The 20,638-nt window shown below is 40.1% G+C and overlaps 1 protein-coding gene across 3 annotated transcripts in view; it reads right to left on the reverse strand.

Annotated features, from left to right (window-relative positions):
• The window catches only part of NRXN3 (neurexin 3), a 1,615,508-nt gene that overhangs the window by 856,670 nt on the left and 738,200 nt on the right, over nucleotides 1-20,638 (reverse strand). For all 3 annotated transcript variants that reach the window (XM_060004108.1, XM_060004110.1, XM_069540412.1), the window contains one exon: nucleotides 16,361-16,480. In XM_060004108.1, coding sequence (XP_059860091.1) covers nucleotides 16,361-16,480 — 120 coding nt within the window. The remainder of the gene's footprint in view (nucleotides 1-16,360; nucleotides 16,481-20,638) is intronic.

Here is a 20,638-nt window from a genome sequence, read left to right on the forward strand (position 1 = left end):
GAGATTTCAAGGGATGTTGTATCAATGCAGTATATCCAGACTTTAGTTAAGGCACAGATGTTGAAACTGTAAGAGAACTGGTTCACATTAGGTAAATACATATGAAACAATGGTGTGCCCGCGTGGAGGCAATTACTTAATCATCTGTGGTCTACTACTTACTTGCCATCACATATTTGTCATTAGAAATAAACACTATTTATATAAACACATTTCTACAATGCAAAGGCTGAGAAGCAAATACATCACATTTGCCTCTAATAGACTGAATGTAAAGGGAAGAATCACTCCCATGAGAGTACACTTTAAAAAGAATTTAAACCTCCATCATCGAAATATGCTAACCAAATTCTTAAAACCCTTTGAACATGTGGGTTTTAAGAACCACGTTCTCGGGAACAACTAGACTCTGGAAGTCCAAGTTCTCTACATAATTATTCTCATTAGTGCCAGTTATTAAGAAGACTGAAATTTATCTTTCTTACCTCTCCACCAATCTTCCCCCCAGACACTAAGCAGTCACACTTATCATACTTCCTTTCCTCAAATACTACCAGCTTCATAGGTTCCAAAGGACTAACGGCATTCTGCTCCTTGGAACTGATTATCACCATCACGTGATTAAGATTTTGGTCTAATCGCCTAGCGTTCACAGCTGAGTCCATTAGGAGGACCCCTGGGTAACTGGATAAATATAATGTTACTGAGACATGACTTCTTGATCAGTTAAACTCCACTGGAGATCAATATGCAGCCATCTTCCCACGGCAGGCAATAATTAGCACATTAGGCCACTCAGATAATAAATCAGTACTCTACAGTTCTCTGTTTTTGTTTTTTTTTCTGGTCAAGAATGAATAGGGAATAAGAGGTTGGCTATGGGTCTTCTACTACCTGGGCCTCATGTTCAGAGTTAAAGCAGATCAGTGTCAAACTTGGCCTGGCCTGATCTTAGAGCCTGAGGCTCAAAGAGTTTTGAACTGGGGAGAGATAACTAAAGGCATCTACTGTAAATAGTCCATCACGAACACTAAATTACGTTATACTTTACTACTGCAGATGAGAGGATTTTAAAATGAGTTAATTATCTACAAAGTTAAGATTATATATTGATATTCTGATAATGACAGAGGCTGCAAAGATTGTGATTTTCTTCCCTCAGTTCTGTGAATGACAAGAACCGAAGATTCCCCCTGGCTAGTAATTCTTCCATATACCAGGAAAAAACCAAAAGTAGGACCTGAGATTACTGAAGGTTCCAGAATCCTTCACAGTGCTCTTAGAAGCTTGTATAAGTATTGCCTTAAAAAGTCCTGATAGTTATAGGAAAGGTAGTCGGCCCTCTGAAACTTATTTTTAGGTTTTTGGTTGAATTACACAGACCCAAAATCAGGGACATGTTAAAATTTAAAATTAAAAGAGACAGAACATCACTGCTATTTGAATAATCTAATCCTAGTAACCCTTCTACCCACCCACTCAACACAGCTACCATCTACTCTAGAGGAAACTATAGTCACCACCACAGGCAAATTGATTCTATAGGGAATAGGATGAATACATGACAGAAGTGGTCCTTAATCTACTCAAAATTCTACTTGTTTTATTCATTGATGACATTTTGCTTTTAAGGAAGGTTCACGTTTTTAATTTAAGCTGCTACCTTGAACTTTACAAAAACTATTCTGTTAAGTCCAACACTCTGCTTTATATCTATTATTTCTAACCCTATTAACAAAACTGGGACTTTTGCAAGGTACATATTGTGAGGTTGTGTTGCATTAATTGCCAAAGGCCACCCATTTAGGAAGGAAAGGAGCAGGATTTGAACCCACTACTCACTCTCAAGTCCATATTAATTTCTTTTATGTGCCGAGTCATGATGTCTCTCAGTTCTGAATATAAATGTAGTGGGATTTTGGAGAAGTGATCAATATAGACTAAAGTGGTCAGAGAAAATACAAAGGAACAGGGGAGACTTGGGCTGGACCCTAAAAATTGTACGGGATTTGAAAAGCCATGTCAAGAGGAGGGAAGTTTCTCAGAAGGGAGGAATGAGAGTGGCAAGGGCATAATGACCATAGAATAGGCTAGTGACAGTGAGGACACTGGCCTTATTAGAGGGCACGGTAAGCCATGAATCTTAAAGAAAAACTAGTTCAAGAGACAGATTTTAAAAAGTAGATTATTGAAGACCTTGAAAACCAAGTGTGGGGTTTTAACTACATCAAGAGGGGGCCGTAGAAGGTTCACAAGCAGAGGAGTGATTAGACAAAAACGGTGTCCTGCGAAGATAAGTCAGGAATGGGTACACAGGATAGATTTCAGAAATAAAAGCAAGGAGGCCTACGATGGGGAGCTCAAAGGCTGTCAAAGGAAGCAGCAGAGAATCATCTTTAACACACTCTATGTTACCCAGGTGATTTTCACTACCATGGCTTCAAAAGAACTTCAACGTAACACTCCTCCCTGCCTTGCTCTATGTCTGATGAATCTGCCACCAAAACATTCCATGTGACAAGTAACGCAGATTTAGGAAATATAGCCACAATCAAATATTGCCTAGGAAACCAAATGTAACTAAATGCAAAGTGTTACCCCATACTGGGAAATAGCTGTGAGATTTGGTTATAGCTGTGTTTCTTGTTCATTAAACTTTATATAATAAGACAATATGCTAAATTAATTCAAATGCAAATTAAATAAGTTAGATGTTGGAAAGACATGTGGTGTGTTGGGACTGGAATAAAGCGTCTACCAACGCTGAGAGTTTGTTTGGCTAAACTTACTTGTTTTAATACATTCTTTTCCATTTGTTCCATTCTCATGATTTTTCATGAGTCAGGGACACACAGGTACGTGTGATGATGTGTGTGTTGAACTGCAGGCCCTTTGCCAAAGGTCCCCCAGTGCCAGGTCACTGGTGTGAGCTTTAACTAGATGATACACTTGAGCACCGGTATGAAGGAGCCATCTGGGAGTTCCAGGCAGGGAGAGGAGAAAGAAAAATTACTCCTAAGGAAAAATAAATCCCAGACGATGTCTCCCTGCCCAAATCCTTTTTCAGAGGTAAAATTATACCCCAAATATTGAGTATTCAGTTCAGATAAAGGGGCTTCCTGCTAAATACCCTCGACAGTAGACAGATACCTGATCTGCGGCTCCCTGACACACAGAAACAAAGGTATTTGGATCGAAAAATTATTTCAGAACAATTGGGAAAGAATCCTAAAGGAAATTTGTATTTATTTGTAATATGTATATATGGACAGGTACTTATTTTTATTTATATAAACACGAATTTGGTTTTACTCATATAAAGATATCTGGGTAAAACTGCAGTTTTACAGTTAGTTGAGGGCTGATTACAAAAAACATCCAGTGAACTGACTAGGAAATAAGGCCCAGAGTCAGATGCTGTTGTTTCCTATCAATGCTCCTGAAAGTGGCTGAAAAGAGTCTACTAGGTTTGGATGAATTCTCCCACGTAGATATAAAAATTTTGAAATCCAGGGTGTACAAAAATCAAGAAACCTTTGTGTTTTACATTTTTCGGTATACAGTGCATCTAAGTTCTTCAATCATGTATTATGTACTAATTTAGGTCAACATAAAACTCAGCAAACATTGATGAATGATATTAAAGCAGAAGAGTTCTTCTGTCTCACTAGACCTCTAGAGTACTAGAGTGTTTCTAGAAATCTCATCATGTGAAGTAAACCACAACATCTCTCTGGAAGCAAATGCCATGGACAAAAACTGGAACCCAAGAGGCTCCTTCCCTACACACATTTTAAGGGCTCTTTCCCTCAAACTACAATCCACTGCAAAACTATTCCTCTTATATGTAGATGCATCTATGTATAACTGCTCAGAAACTGCAAGGCTTTCTGTGAGAAGGGATAAGGGCAAGAGAGAAAAGAAATAAAAACATCTTGACATTTCCATTTTTCATCCAAAGAAGAAAACTGCATATTGGGAGGCTCATTAGAATTCCTGAATGCCTAAAAGCATTCCTTCTGGCAAGAAAACACCTAGCCCTGGTAGAAATGCTATTCATCTCATGAAAAGAACACTAGGACCTTTGCACAACTCAGACTCTGAAAATATGCAAGGCTCAGTCGTTCACTCAACAAATATAGTTTGAGCCTCTACTATGTGCTTGACACCATGCATAGCCTGAAACAAGGTCATATTAAATAATTGGTAAAATCATGCTTGTTTTTTCTTGTACTTTTATGCATTTTCCTGATTGCCAACAGTGAGCCTGTATACCCTTAATTATCAAAAAAAACCTCAGTTAAAACTAAAAAGCAACAACAATGCAAGGTCCCTCCTTTTTTTCTTTTTGTAGATATGCGTCAAAAATAAGCACACGAAAGCATCTGAAGATCAAAATGAGGACAGTCAACAGCCAAAACACTCCCTGGCATAGAAACACCTCCACTTTCCTGAAGAATCCAAATTTTTTGTTTGAAAACACTTCTTAATTTCATTTGGCCAAGAGACATGGATCAGGAGGCAAAGATCCACAGGACAAAGGTAGGTGAGAAAACAAACTATAATTCTAGGTAAAGAAAATAAGAACTGCTAGCTGCAAGAGCCAAGCCATCCCTGCACCCACCGAGCTTAATCAAGTGTTAGCAGAGGGACTGGACGGAAAACCAATAGGGACCTTATAAATGAAACTCAGATGAAACACTGGATGGAGACACATTTGCGGGTATTTAGCTTGGTGCAGCTTCCTTCGCTATAGAAGGCTGTTTGACTACAGAAAGTCTACAACTGGAGTTGAAGGATACTCCCCACGCACACCAAAAAATTAATTAATTAATTTTAAAACCAGGTTCTAGAATATTCTAGGCTACCAGGGCTGTTCCAGAGCTAATGCAAAGCGTTAACTCATCTCTAGAGGTTGTGGTTTAAATCACAGCACACTAGGTTTTATGTCATCAAGCCTACCTTTCCCTTCCCCCAATGTCAAAGTGTAAATGTGAAGTCAAGTAAAAAGAAACAGGTTGACACCCACTTCCAACCTCAATAGAGTAATAGTGATTGGATCTGAAACAACTGACCTGAAACAAACAAGAAAAGGACAACAAATGTGAAACAATGGCTTGTAAGACACTGGACATCAGGCAAAGGACAGCGATTCCTGAAAGGGAGAAGACAAACACGGTGAGCTGCAAGATTGCCCTCGCTTATGGCCTTGGAGGACGTCTGCACCACGGCACAGGGAAGGAACCCCAGATGCAGCCCGGCAGACTCCTTCAGATGAGTCAATGGAGCCGAGAGTCAAGAGAGAGCAAGGCAGCCAGAATGCACAGAGACATGGATGCATCTTAAACACACTCCATGGAGCTAGAGGAAACAGAAATAAAAGACCCCATACTGGGCGATCCCATTTATACATATTCAACAACAGACAAAACTCATGTATGCTGATACAAATCCAAGTAGTAGGGCTTCCCTGGTGGCGCAGTGGTTGAGAGTCCGCCTGCCGATGCAGGGGACATGGGTTCGTGCCCCGGTCTGGGAAGATCCCACATACCGCGGAGCAGCTAGGCCCGTGAGCCATGGCCGCTGAGCCTACGCGTCTGGAGCCTGTGCTCCACAGCGGGAGAGGCCACAACAGTGAGAGGCCCGCGAACCGGGAAAAAAAAAAAAAAAAAAAAATCCAAGTAGTAGTGACCTCACAGAGAAGGAATGACTAAAAGAGACTCAAGGGATCACTCTGGGAAGATGAAACTGTCCTTTATCTTAACTGGGGTGTTGGTTACATGGCTATAAACATTTATCATAATGCACTTAAGGTCTGTGCATTTTGCTAAATGTAAATTTTACCTCAATCAAAAAATGCCCCCCCCTGAAAAAATGGTAACAGAAAAAAATAAGGGAAGGGAACCAAATTATATTTATTAGCTCCACTTTACAAGAGAAGATAAAGTCATTTGCATCTCTTTTGCCTTTACATGGAAATGCTAATAAATGGAAATGAAAATAAATGTAGGAAATTATGTCTATATTAAAAATATATTAAAATTGTACCTGTATGTGACTAACAAGGTAATATAAAATTATCCTCTGTGAACCAATAGGCTCTCAGTGGATTACTACCATCACCATCAATAAGTAACTAGCCAAGCACACCAGAAATAAATGGGCCATAGTTAAACATAAGCAATAAAAATAGTCTACGAGGGACTCCCCTGGTGGCGCAGTGGCTAAGAATCCACCTGCCAATGCAGGGGACGTGGGTTCAAGCCCTGGTCCAGCAAGATCCCACACGTCGCGGGGCAACTAAGCCCATGTGCCACAACTACTGAGCCTGCGCTCTAGAGCCCGTGAGCCACAACTACTGAGCCCTTGTGCCACAACTACTGAAGCCCACCTGCCTAGAGCCTGTGCTCCACAACAAGAGAAGCCACTGCAATGAGAAGCCTGTGCGTCGCAACAAAGAGTAGCCCCCGCTCGCCACAACTAGAGAAAGCCCGCGTGCAGCAACGAAGACCCAATGCAGCCAAAACTAAATAAATAATAAATAAATTTATTAAAGAAAAAAAATGGTCTACAAATACAGCATGCTGAAGATGGCTGAAATGAAATTAGCGAGGCCACAGATTGCAACAACTCAAAACAATCCCTGACAAGCTCCAGGGCCCAGAAGTGCAGAGACCATTTCTCCTTGAACCGTAAGTCCAAGTATCAACTGGAACTCGTAGAAATGAATACTTTACCTGTGAGTCCCAGCTCATTTCATGCAGAGTTGTGTAAAACAAAAGCTGCAAGCAGTCCTGGCTCTTGCTGAATCTATATGACACTGTGTGTGTATTAATATCAGCAGTACCGCAGATTTTAGGTACAAAATAGCCCCGTCTTGATATCAGGGGCATTTATTAGCAAGCGTGATTCCCATGGGCAACAAGCTAGCCACAACCTGCATCTATGAAACTGTTCTGAAGAGTATCAATACCTTCATCCTCATTCTAAGAAGACTCTGGGTTTAACTGCCATCCCCTGGCCTTCTTTTAGACACACTGAATATCTGTGGGCCCAGGAATGAAACACAGATGCAAAGAAATAACTTGGAGCATTCCTTTTGATGCTGCCCACTCGTGAATGCTTCTTTTGTACCCGTCTCACCTTCTGGATCTTGCCGACCATGGTACCAGGCTGCTCCTCTCAGCCTCCCTGACTCCTCTGGACTCAGCCTCTGCCTGCCTAGACCTACCAAACCTGCCAAATGGCACCTGCTTGATGGGACTTCTGATCTTACTACCTGAGGAGGTCAATCCTAATGTTGCCCCCTGCCCCCATAACAATGTAAACACTAGAATATACGGGGTAAGTGTTGCCATAAAAGTAGTAAATTTCTGGGGCTAATGTTAATCCCTATGTGTTCAGATGAGTGCTTATTAAGAACATTCCTTGAGGCATTCAGGAGACCTTGGCAGTCAAGAGCCCAGACTATGTGGTCAAATGTAAATCTGAGTCTTTGTCTCCCCACCTAACAGTTTTGTGACCCCGAGCAAATCACTTGACTTCTCCATGTCTCAGTTTCCTCATCTGTGAAACAGGGATCATAAGAATATCTTACTTTCTCGGGTTGTATAAATGACAAAATGACACAACAAATTTAGCACGGTGACTGGTACACAGTTAAGTGGTTAAAAAATAAAAAGTAATGGTATGAGAGAGATATTCAAGGTAAAAAAGGATTTGTAATTGAACAGAGCATAATATTGTTAACAAAAATTATCTAAAACTTAAGAAAAAGCCTAGGAAAGACACGTGTCCTTTAAATGTCATATAGGGATATTGTTTAACATATCCACACAAGAAATACTTAATTCTGTGGGAAAATGTACCTTTGTTTGACATAGGTATTTACTATTAATTAAGGTGCAGAGTCTATGAGATGATACATTAACCTGTAGATTTTTGTTCAGTAAAGACACAATGTTCAGTAGAAAAGATAACATCAAAAGTTAAGAGCTCTTTACCCTGTGAGACATTCACCAGGTTATTTAAACTAAATTTGTATTTTAATATTCTTTTTAATGCCTATAAATATCAGTTCTTCAAATAATCTTTAGCGATCTTGTTGTTTACACTTCAACCATATTGTTTCCCCCGTTAAGGAGTTAAATACATTTGGCACACATTCTATTCTATTCATTCTCATTTATATGAGTTATGTTTTAACTTTATGAAAATTACATTTGTATGAGTCATGTTTTAACTTTCTGAAAACTATATTAAAGAGTAGCTAATGGTTCTGTAGGGGCTATTACCTGTCATGTCCTGAACGTCACAATTATGAATTTGACTTATCCTTACAACACGCTTATGAGATGGAACATATAAATATTTACATTTTAGAGACATCGAGGTGTTAATTAATTACTAGCACCAAGGTAACACAGCTATTAAACAACGGAGTCAAGATTTCAACGGAAGCCATCCACTCTACATCAACTGTCTCATCCACTATGCTTTTTGACATATATTGAAATTGCAATAAAGTAAGAAAAAAAGATGGGAAATCAGAAGATGGTCAACTGAGAATGCAAATATAAATATTTGGGGCTATGGGGGGATAGTCTGATTCTAAATCTATAATATCTAAAGATGTTCTTACTAAATGGCCCCATCTGAGTGTTAAGACAGAAACAACTGAAGTATTCAGAATTCCAGAATGTGATAAAATAAACAACCAAGAACACAGAGCTTCTCTTTTCCAAGCCTATATTCTTATGTATCAATAATTTGGTTGTCTGGGGGCTTCCCTGGTGGCGCAGTGGTTGAGAGTCTGCCTGCTGATGCAGGGGACACGAGTTCGTGCCCCGGTCTGGGAAGATCCCACATGCCGCAGAGCAGCTGGACCCGTGAGCCATGGCCGCTGAGCCTGCGCGTCCGGAGCCTGTGCTCCGCAACAGGAGAGGCCACAACAGTGAGAGGCCCGCGAACCGGGAAAAAAAAAAAAAAAAAAAAATTCCTACTTGTACATCTTAACAAACTGTTGCTAAGACCAAAATAAAAGGGCTTCCCTGGTGGCGCAGTGGTTGAGAGTCCGCCTGCCGATGCAGGGGACACGGGTTCGTGCCCCGGTCCGGGAAGATCCCACATGCCGCGGAGCGGCTGGGCCCGTGAGCCGTGGCCGCTGAGCCTGCGCGTCTGGAGCCTGTGCTCCGCAACGGGAGAGGCCACAGCAGTGAGAGGCCCGCGTACCGCAAAAAATAAAAAAAAAATAAAAATAAAATAATAATAATAATAATTTGGTTGTCTGAAAATATTTGCCCACCTGGAATTTTAAGCCCTCTAGTCTAGTAATTAGTGCAGATGTTCACTGTGATTATTTCTAATAACGACTAAGTAGTAGCAAATCTAATAATAATGTGAGCTTTCATGTCAAACAAACCTGGATTCAAGTTCTGACTCAGCTACTTCCTAACTGTGTGACCTCAGTTTTCCCACTGTTAAAATCAGGACAATAGTAGTATGGTATTTCTTAGGGACTTTGGGATGATTAAAGGGACAACATCTTTATAAAGGTCATAGCAGAACGTTAGGATTTGACAAATATTGAGGGATTTGACAAATATCAAATAGTATTAGTTATAATAAAAACTGTTACTACTCCTATTTATGAAGTACTGATCACACTCCTTGTGCTGAAACAAAGGAGGCTAATTCAATTTCATAGTATTAGAGTTAGAATTGGCATTTAAAGCAGTTTGATTCTAAAGGTAGTTAGTCTAATGACTATACTATGAAGTCTTTTATAATGTAATAAGTTATATATATTACAAATCAACCTTTTAAAAATATGGTTTATTGTAATTAAATTTCCAAGATAAACGTCTACCAATGGTTCAATGAAATAAGATTTGGGCCCTACTAGGTCTACATCTAGGATCCAGCAAGAGATTCAACACAGGGGATTCTTCCCCAGTGAACTGGGCACCATCATGTGCATTCTACTGAAGAAAATTAGAAAATCTAATGTTTTCTACACTTCGAAAATGCATATCATGCAATGAGAGCACAACTTTTCACCTGAGTGTAATTTTAACCATACAAATGCTTAGAATAAAGACTGGGAAGAAATCTGGTAATCACAAGAGCATTTTCTAAATAGGTAGGGGTGGGGCTGAATCCACACAATAGCGAAATACCGTATTCTGACTCGGTGCCAGAATAGGCAGGAACTGAAGAACAGATTCCCTGAGGGAAAAAGTGACCTGCTCCTTAGAATGGGAGCCCTAAGATCTGTGGCAGGAGGGACAGCCAGCTGGAGACCCCAAGGAGAATTAGTCACTCACTCATTCACTCAACACGCGTTGACTGCTGCAGGCTCTGTGCCGTCCCACGGGGAGAGGGAAAGGAGCCAGCTCCTGTCTCAGAGAGAGAGGAGAGAGCTGTGGGGTGAGACAGCTCACCCCATGCAGACACCCACTCTTCAGAACTAAGCTCTAAAGGGCTTGACCACCAAAAGGAAGGAATGCTTTCCTCCAGGTCCCTCGGAGCCCATTGAAGAAGGGCCATCGAGGCCCCACCCCTGACTCAGGCGGCTTCCAGAACCTCCCCTGGCTCAAGGAGGGTTGCTGGACAGGTAAAGCCTGAAAACTGAGGTAGGAAGTAAACACATTACCAAAAACATGAATATACTGTAGTCTCGTATCCTGGGAAATTATCACTATAAATATAACAACGTAGGCTCATAACATAATGCCAGGGTACCTATAGGGACCCAAGAGACAGAATCAGCATACACACACGTCTGTCCCCTCCCTACACAGTCCCACCCCACTCCCAACCAAGGGAGGGGTCTTTGAAAGCTCCCCTGATCTCTGACAGAGACAAATGTTGGCACACGGGTTTATTCACAGGTACAACACCTGGGCAAGAGTATGCCCATGCGATTTGCAAAAGCCTGGGGGGAGAAAAAAACAACTGGGAGGAAATAGCCAAAATGTTAACAGTGGCTATAGTACATTTCTCTCTGCTTGCTGGAACGCCACGTTTCCTTTCCAGCCCTGGTTCATACCATATTTGCTTAGGAAGTATTTACAAACTTTTCAAGACTCATGTCAATGAAAACTTTTCTAAAAGCAGTAGCTCTTCTTAATGGAGCCTCAACCCCAGGGAGAGTTGATCTCACTCCACTTTATGACCTCTCACTGTATACTGTTCATATTTCTATTAAAGCACGTTCATATGTGTCTTCCCCCATTAGACTGTAATGTCTTTAAGAACAGGATGTATCCTATTCATGATCATATCTGCAAATAAGAAATGTTTGGTGAGTGAATGAATGAGTAAATGATAAAGGATGTTCTAAGCAGAAAATAGATGTCTTAATAGTGAACTTCTCAAATATGGCCTAGTTGCTGGACAGGTAAAGCATGAAAACAGAGGTAGGAAGTAAACACATTACCAAACACATGAATATGTTGTAGTCTGATATCCAGGGAAATTATTGCTATAAATATAACAACATAGGCTCATAACATAATGCCACGGTACCTATATGGACCCAAGAGACAGAATTAGCATACACACATGTCTGTCCCCTTGTCTGTGCACTAAGTAATGTGCATATTGCTTATTTTTTTCTGAAGCCTGAATGGGAAATGTGTTTTTAACAGATTTAATCAATATACCAACCTACATTAAAAAAATAAATAAACCCACACAATAAATAAAAAGCAAAAGGCCAGTGAACAGCCAACAGTGCAGCTTAACAGCCATTCCAGCATAAAACTGTCTGAAAAGGCACTTCACACGCCACTGTCTGCACACTCCACAGTGGCTTGCTATTGATTTGTTGCAAGCAAAGAATATCTATTATCACATGCCAGTATGAACCAAGCAATTTCTCCAACAAGTAGCCCACAGTGTACATCGAGCAATGTAGTGTGGGCACCTGGCTGCTGAAGGTGGACTGAGAACCCACATTTATTCCCATCTTTTCACCCCACAAAGCCATTATAAACATCCAATCTATAAATCCAAGAACTTGATGTGTGGACTCACATGCCACAGACTGTCCCACATTCACTTCTCCAGGGCACAGAGCAATAACGAGATTCCAAAATTATACTACTCAAAACAGTTGTCATGAACACGCCTAAAGGTAATAGCTGTGAAGTGTTTAAAATCGCTATTTTCAAAAAGTCCTCCCAAATGATAACTTTTTCGCATATGTGTGGGAATGTGCGAGTGGGCTGGTTTTGCTGAGACCTTGTGTGGAGTTGTGAAGAAGAGAGGAACTCAACAATAGGTTGCCAGTGGGGTTGGCATTGCCATTCAATACAGGAAACGCATCCTGGATTCACCTGATGGTGTAAGGTCTACAACATACTGAAATTGCTCAGACTCTCTGTCCTGATTTAGAATACCAATAAGAACTCAATATCCAAAAGGAATCGCCTTACAAGGACCCTTAAAAGGTTTCCTTCCTTTTGTTGCTCTTAAAATGTAACCCCTACAACATGTCACTAAGTGGTATGCAGGTGGTGCTCACCCTCGGGGAAATCAGCCTCTCTCTGCTTTGAAGTTTTCAGAACTGAGGATATTATTTGGAGAACGTTACTTGTGTGTCCTTTCATGGATCTTACTGGACCCTACATGAACTCAACATTGCTCCTGGGATGACTTTGCCCATTGTAGTTTCAAACCAGCCTGAAACATCACCTAATGAAACTCCCTATGATTTTACCATTACATGAAAAGGTGGAAAGTCATGTCTTAAAACTAGATAAGACAATTAATAAATCAATTAGACCTGAGTTTCCAATCAGATGATTTTTGTTTTCTATCCAATACAAGGAAATCGCTCTCATATAAGGTAACCAGCTACAGAGAATACACGTCATATTTTCACAACCACTTATATCAGTTTTACAGCTATCTTTGTAAGAATGAACAAGAAATTTACCCCACTGGCTCCATCAACCCACCATGCTTTCACAAAGAATGACGGAATAAAGTTAAAACCATGCAGGCTTGGTCTACTCATACTAAACGACACAATTTTTAAATGTAAACTCTACTCATGGAGGCCGCATCTATATGACAGCACCTCAAAATTGTCAAACAAATGCCAAACCTAGCAAACAGGCAAGAACAAAGCAAAGGTTATAAGTGATAGAACCAATTCTAGAAGAAGTGGGCAAGACTCTAAAATGCAGACATTTCTTTAGAAACTTGCAAGTCACGTCCAGATATAATTAACTTTTCTACATATGATGAACTGAGCACTTTATTTTGAAAAATACCATAGTCTAGCCGTTTCCCTTTTGAACAAGTTTCAATTCTTGGATATGCAATAATAAATAGAGACGTTTTCATTTCTATTAATTGAGGCTCAATCTGCTGTCCTGAGAAACTGCTCAAGGAAAATGAAAGTATTCAAACGTTTTCCCCCGCAAAAACAACTTTAGCCATTAGATTGAATTTCTAACCAATTCACATGGTCTTATGACAGTATTCTAAGGAATATAATTTATTTTAGACGTATGCAACATTCTACAAAACATGCTATTCCCAAGAATTGGGTAAAGGCCAGATTTCCTTGATGTCACTCCACTTACAATGCATGGCCCATTTCTGTTATTTAGGTCAAAGACAGGCCACCTGTGACATGCATGTTACCAAAGCAACTATTAACCATCTTTGTGCTCTCTCATAGAAGATGCAATCTCTGCTTTTCTCTATATTCCTTCTCTTTCATCCTTCTTCATCTTCTATTCACTTATTTTACCCTTTCTTCTTTCTTTGCAATTTTCCCCACGGCTTTTGCCCATGATAAGCATGAACCTTTTTCAAATCTGCTGGTGACACTGAGGGTTAATACTCAACTCCTGATGCAAGCAAAGCTACCGTGATTTGCTAACAAAGGTAGGCACACAGAGTATTAGATAGGTAACATCATCTTGAAGTTGTTTGTGGAGTAGCAAATTACAACTCTAAGGATCCAGGTTGATACAGAAAATAATAACCTATGACGTAAAGAATTGAGACTGATTTTCTTAGGTGGAACAAACTGGCTCTGATGCTAGTTCCCAAAGTGAAGTTACCCCAAATACTTTAATACAGAGACATTCGTTGTAACAATTTTAAGCAACCTACCATTTTGATATATTTGGTTGGGTTTCATTAAAAGTTTACATCTGAACTTCATAGTTACATCACGTATATCTGAACTCCATATATTCCCCACATTCTGCTATTAAAATGTACTTGCTCATATATCCATATAGCCATCCAGTCACAGAAGCCCTGGTCCACTCTCCAAGAGGAGAATAGGCAAGTAGATTATTTTAATGATTTGGGCTCAGAAGTCTTTTACAATCAAAAATTCAACTGCATTGCTTATAGAATAAAGTTCAAAATACACTACCCTAAACCTGGATGTCTTAGAAACATTTTTGAAGGATGAGAAGCTATGGCCACAAAAGAACGCTGACCTTTGCCAATCCTGGTTCTGGTACTTCATCACACACTGACAAATTGTTCAGGTCAGATAATGCAATAATCCTCATCCCAGACTGAGGCACAATCTTTTCTTGACAAAATCAGAAACAATCACAGAAAACTGGAAAGAATCCTGGTTGATTTTTAGCAGAAAACAATGCCTAGCCCGGGTGGCAGAAAGGAACTTTTCAGTGAGCAAAAAATGCATACATACCTTCTGAAGATTGTGCCTGTTCACCGCAGTTAGCGTAACTTACCTTTCTGTCTTTCCTTTGTGCAGCCTCTTCCTGACCGTGGTTTACTGGGAGTGGTATGTATGTGTGATATGGAATAAACTTGTGAGGATAAAGAAGCATTATGCCACCACTTAGGAAATAAGCCTCCCATGCAGACAAATTGGAGGGAAAAGAAAGAGCATATAGAACAATTCCTCAGGGACTCTGGATGAATCCAATCACTGCCTGTTTCAGAGTGGAAGAGTATTTCCAAATCATAAATATGGAAACAGGACTTTCAATGAAAATAATACCAAATAATTGGAAAGAGCCATCTAATGCCAAAGCCTTCCGCACACAGTGTGTCCTTTGCATTATAAATCCAGAGGCAAATGCTTACGCCTAGATCAATGAGGTTCAAAGAATTTTCTCTCTACATTTCCAGATTCCGCACTTGTTTCTCCTTAGTGTATCTTAAGAGACTGACAGGGTACATAAAGAAAAAAGGCCTATGAAAAAAATGGAAAACAGCACAGGAGACAACTACACACATGAAAAAAGTTGAGAAATAAGGAATCAAGGAAAACCAAATAGACATAACAGAGATAGCATTGTAATTGGCGACTGCTCCCACTTGTACAAACTGTAATGTAACTTTAGTATTTGCTCAGATAACATTACGCATCTTTTTTATAAAACCAACTGATGACAACTATGAGTTCAGGTGATAAAATAAACTCCTACCATGAAGGCTGCATTTAGAAAATGAGAAGGTCAGCAGGACCCACTAAGTCAGGGCTTTTCAACAAATCACTTTGCAATTGGTATTCAGAGATTTCAAGTGTTTGCTCATTTCTAAAGGTGGCCATGTTAGGAGGACGTGGAGACCCAGGCTATAGATTCCCACAGAACTGAACTCTCTCCACCGTCAGTGCTAGAATCACCTTCATGAAATCGGTCTTCTCCTAGAATTAAAACAGCTGATGTACCCGAAGCATCACTAGTGGACAAAAATAACAACTGGCTCTCTTCCAATACGAAGCAAATACACAGATACATACATATAACCATACTCACAAAATAGAAATATATATATATAAACAGAATGACTATGTATATATAAACTAAACAGATATCAATAAATTTAGCCAGAGGGAATCTCTGCCTACATTTGAAAGACCCTTGAGAATGCATTAAACATTTCTAGTTGGAAAAAATAATAAACTCTCTTAATGTCTTCATCATTTGGAAGGCCTAAGAAATTCTCTAAACTCAGACTTTTTGAAAAAATAGCTACATTCCTTAAATGTCCTCCAAGTTCTAGGCAATGTAAGTGGGAGAGTCTCAAAATTGTTATCCAGATGATTTAATTAATGGAAAACTGAACTCCTTAGAACAAAAATATTGTCATAATTGTTTTGTTTGTCAAAGGTCATCTAATCTAAAGAAAACAGGGAGTAAGTAAATGGAAAAACATCTAGTATTGTTGAACAAGAAATGTCGCTTTGCCATTAGACCATTAGTCCTTTATTTTCCCAGTTTCTGGATGAGAAATTGCTTATGAATCTTTCAGAAGAGCCATCCTTTTACGTAATGTCCCTTATGGTTTCTCCAAACCTCTGAACTCTTTGAAAATATCCCAAGCATGAAAAGGTTGTACTCACGATCATTGCACTGGTTTCCAGAATAGGAGGTCATGGAACAGTCGCAGGTGAAGCCTTCCCACTGCTGCATACAGACCCCCTGGTTGGCGCATGAATCCTCCTGGCAGGTGGTACTTGGTCCTAGTAATTCATAAGAAGAGCAGGAAAGAAGAAAAAAGGAGAGAGAGAAAAACGTGTTAAAATTAATCAAATTCAAAGCAATCACTTGAATTTACTATTCTCATGCCCCAAAACATTCAAAGACACAACCGCCAAAAATGTCAACTCTATACCATGCAAGAAGAATTCACTACATAAGACAACAGAAATACACACTTAGCCACAAACTATCAACAGTTACACACAGAAGGGAGAGGGCTGAACACACTGTTCTCTTTTTGGCAGACTTTGCAAAAGAGCTTCATCTCTACCATTCAAGTAGGAAGATATCTCACTCGGAGCATGGTCTTTCTAAAGGAACAATGCTGAAGCAGAAAAATGCATTCCCATGATGCTTGTGAATTAAGGCACAAAAGTTCTTACAGTCACTTCGTGACACTAGAAAGATGTGTGACGGTAACGAGGAGGAGGAGGAGGAGGGTAAAGCGGCCAGCATGTATTGTTGTTTTGTAGGCGATAAGCACTGGGTGATAAGCACTTTGTCTAGCGTATCTCATGAAGCTCGCCAGTGACCCTAAAACGTAAGGAATTATGATTACCTCTGTACCACAGATTTTAAAAACTAAGCTCACAGAACTAAACTAATTTACCCAAGGTCACACATTGGATAATTAAAGGACCCTGATGTCCAACTTCGGTAAACTAACTCTGAGACTAACTACCTCAGGGGTTCTTAAAGCATAGTTTCAGACCAGATCACCGGGGAAGTTGTTAGGAATGCAAATTATTGGGCCACCCTATACCTACTGAATTAGAAACAACTCTGGGGGGAGGTAGAAATCTGTGTTTGCACAAGCTTCTAGGATTTTATGATGCAGACAAATGTTTGAGAACCAGTGCGCTGCACCACACTGCTGCTGTAGGTTTACAGAAGAATGCATTCAAACAGAGTGTGCACATGCCAGAGGGTGTATTTGAGGTACAGGAAGAAAATATTAGAAATTATGTTCATTTTCTTTAAGTACACCTACCTTGGGGACATTCCCAAAACCTTCTGCAGATATGAGTGAGCAACTGAAAAAGTTTGTTGATCTCTGCCTTACAGACTGCCATCTTTCCTAGGTCATCCTGGGACCTCTCTTTCACCATTCTCTTTTTCACTTCTATCCTCTGCCTTTATCTTGGCATTAAAGATAAACCTACACCTTTGGAATTATCTAAACTAACAGGAAATATCTTAATATTCAGGATAACTCCATGAATTTCCCAGACAGCCTCAGCAAAGGAGGTGGGCCCTTTGACTCATCAAATGTAGTAGTCAGGATCTGATGCAAAAAAGCACTTGACACAGTAAAAATATATCCATTGCAGTAAGTGCGTATTCCACAATTTCCAGGCTAAGCCTCACACAGGCACAGAATATTGAACTATAAGCCTTTCGGGTCCTAAGGATGCATATTCAAAAGAGATGCATGACTACAAAGGGGTTGTCTTCTGGGTGGCAAGACATTTTGTATTTATTCATGAAGGGTAGAAGCAGTACAGACCATCACTCCTAATACAAAGCTGTTAGGATATGACATTAGAAACTTAAAGACAATCACTAACACTGGGGGAGCAGCATAGCTGCTGGGTTTCTGCAGCTGCTATACGCCATGTGGTTCCCCCATGTGGAGATGAAAGGAGGTTCACGGTCATGTTCTCAGTGGGTCTTAAACTTGAGCATTGTGTAGTAGAAGGCTCATTAACAATGGCAAATCACGACAGCTTCTTTCAAAGGACAAAAGCTTCTGAGAAGTCCATGGGGCTCCCTGACCAAACAGCTCTCACCAGACAATGGCTAGTAATTCAATTGCGCTCAAGAATCAGAAACACATGGAAAGCTTTCCCTTGAAAGGCCGCAGAACAGCAAAAACTTTGGGAAAACACTAATTCCTTGCATGTTCACTGAATCTGAAGACAAAAGTTTTCCCATGTCTTTCTCTTCCTCTTTAGCCAAATTTTAACCATTTCCTGAGGACCAGCTAAAATGCCTCCTGGATATCAAACATTCCCCAGTAACTTCAGACAACAATTCTCCCACTTCCTAGTGGCCACGGCACGTATTATCCGCATCACTAACGTTTATATATGATAATATTTAACACTTTATTACACATGGCAGTGTACTCTGCTTACATAATCCTCTAATTCTTTCACATTTTTTTACTATTTGTCCCAAAAAGAGTGAATGCTGCCTACAGTTAGAAAGCATGTACTATGCTTTGGTTATGTCCCTGCTGTACCAAGCACGTACTATGCTTTGGTTACGTCCTACGCTGTGCCAGATGCAGAGAAAGTGTTTCAGTAAATGTGGAGCTGATCTGAATTGCAGCCCCCGGATTTGCCATTATCTCATACTTCTAAAACCTGGGCATGGGAGAATGGTTCTTTGCAAAGCAAGCAATCAGTCCCGTTTCTCGGAATCCCATACAGAGGGAATTACAGGCCATTTCCAAAGTCCACGGGATTTGTTTCCCACGCATTAAGGGGCGAATGCCATTCAGAATCGGATAACCCTCAAAGACTTGACTACACGGTAATCGTCTAAGAACAAGGGCAGTTTCAGGGTTTCAGTGAAGACCAGGAGAACCTGCAATGACTTCTCATCCATCTGAGCCAGAAATCCTACTTCCTTTCTAGGGTGAGATCCCAGGGCCCCTGCCTCCTCCTCCAGACTCATTTCCTACCACTCACCTCCAGCACACCACGCTCCAGCCATCCCTTCCTCCTTCCAATTCCTCTCTAACACAATGGTGCTCACAGCGTGGGCCTGAGTCAGAGTCAACAGCACCTGCATCCCCTGGGAGCTTGTGAGAAATGCATGTTTTCAGGCTCCACCCAGACCTACTGGCTGGAGGCGGGGCTCAGGAACCTGAGCTGTGACAAGCCCTCTGCGTGGTTCTGAAGCTGCTCCGTGCCAGGACCCCTGCTCTGACACTTCAAGACCATCCCTACCTTCAAGGTCCTTTGCTCTTGGCCAACCCATAGCCTGAAATGTCCTTCCTGCAGATTTTCAAATGACTGGTTCATTTTTTCTTTAAGTTTCAGCTCAAAATGATCTTTCTTCAGACTATCCTATTTAAGGAAGTCCCCATCAGCATTTCATTTACTCTCCAGCCTATTTCCCACTTTATTTAACTCACAACGATTACATGAACTGTAACTAAGTTATTTATTAAATTCTTTATTGTCTATCTCATCCTTCTGGAATATGAGTTCCTTGAGGGCAGAAGCCTTGTCTGTTTTGCTCACCTTTTATAGCTCTAGTTTCTGATAAAGTATTTGGTGTAAAGTAGGGGCTCAGAAAATATTATTGAATGAAAGAAAGAACAAGACACTACCATATATAAAATAGATAACTAATAAGGACCTACTGTATAGCACAGGGAACTCTACTCAGTACTTTGTAATGGCCTATATGGGAAAAGAATCTAAGAAAGAGTGGATATATGTATATGTATAACTGATTCACTTTGCTGTACACGTGAAACTAACACAACATTGTAAATCAACTATACTCTGATAAAATTTTTTTAAAAAAAGAAAATTCAAAAGATGTTGGAAGAAATTAAAAAAATAAAATAAAAACGTACTTCTACTTAATAGATGAAATTAAAAAAAAAACAAGAGAATAAAAAAGATAAAGAAATAAAGTCATTCTTTTGTGACTTAAAGCCATGTGGTTTTCCTAACTAATTTATCCATAGAATTTACAAGTATCAACTTAAATAAGCAATTTTCTACTTGGAACCAAACATTTTGGGGGTAGTGGTGGTATTTAATTGACCACATTTCCTCTTCTGATTTAACTATTAGACTCATTTAATCTCAGCAGATGTTGGGACAAAGGCTCTTGGGTCCCCAATGCCCAGGGACAGTATGCAATAACTGTGTTGAATGAATACAAGTTTGGACTAGACTCTAAAACACTTTCTAAATGGCAATATAAGCTCCTTTTCATATTTCAAACTATTTAAGGACATCCCTTCCTGAATACACTATATCTTATATCTGTATCTATTTCTCATATTCTCATACTGTCTTCAAAATTGAGAGACAGAGAGAGAGAGAGAGAGAGAGAGAAAAGGGAAGGGAAGGGAAGGGAAGGGAAGAGAAGAGAAGGGAAGGGAAGGAGGG

The sequence above is a fragment of the Delphinus delphis genome, chromosome 2, assembly GCF_949987515.2.
Source record: "Delphinus delphis chromosome 2, mDelDel1.2, whole genome shotgun sequence".
NCBI lineage: Eukaryota > Metazoa > Chordata > Mammalia > Artiodactyla > Delphinidae > Delphinus > Delphinus delphis.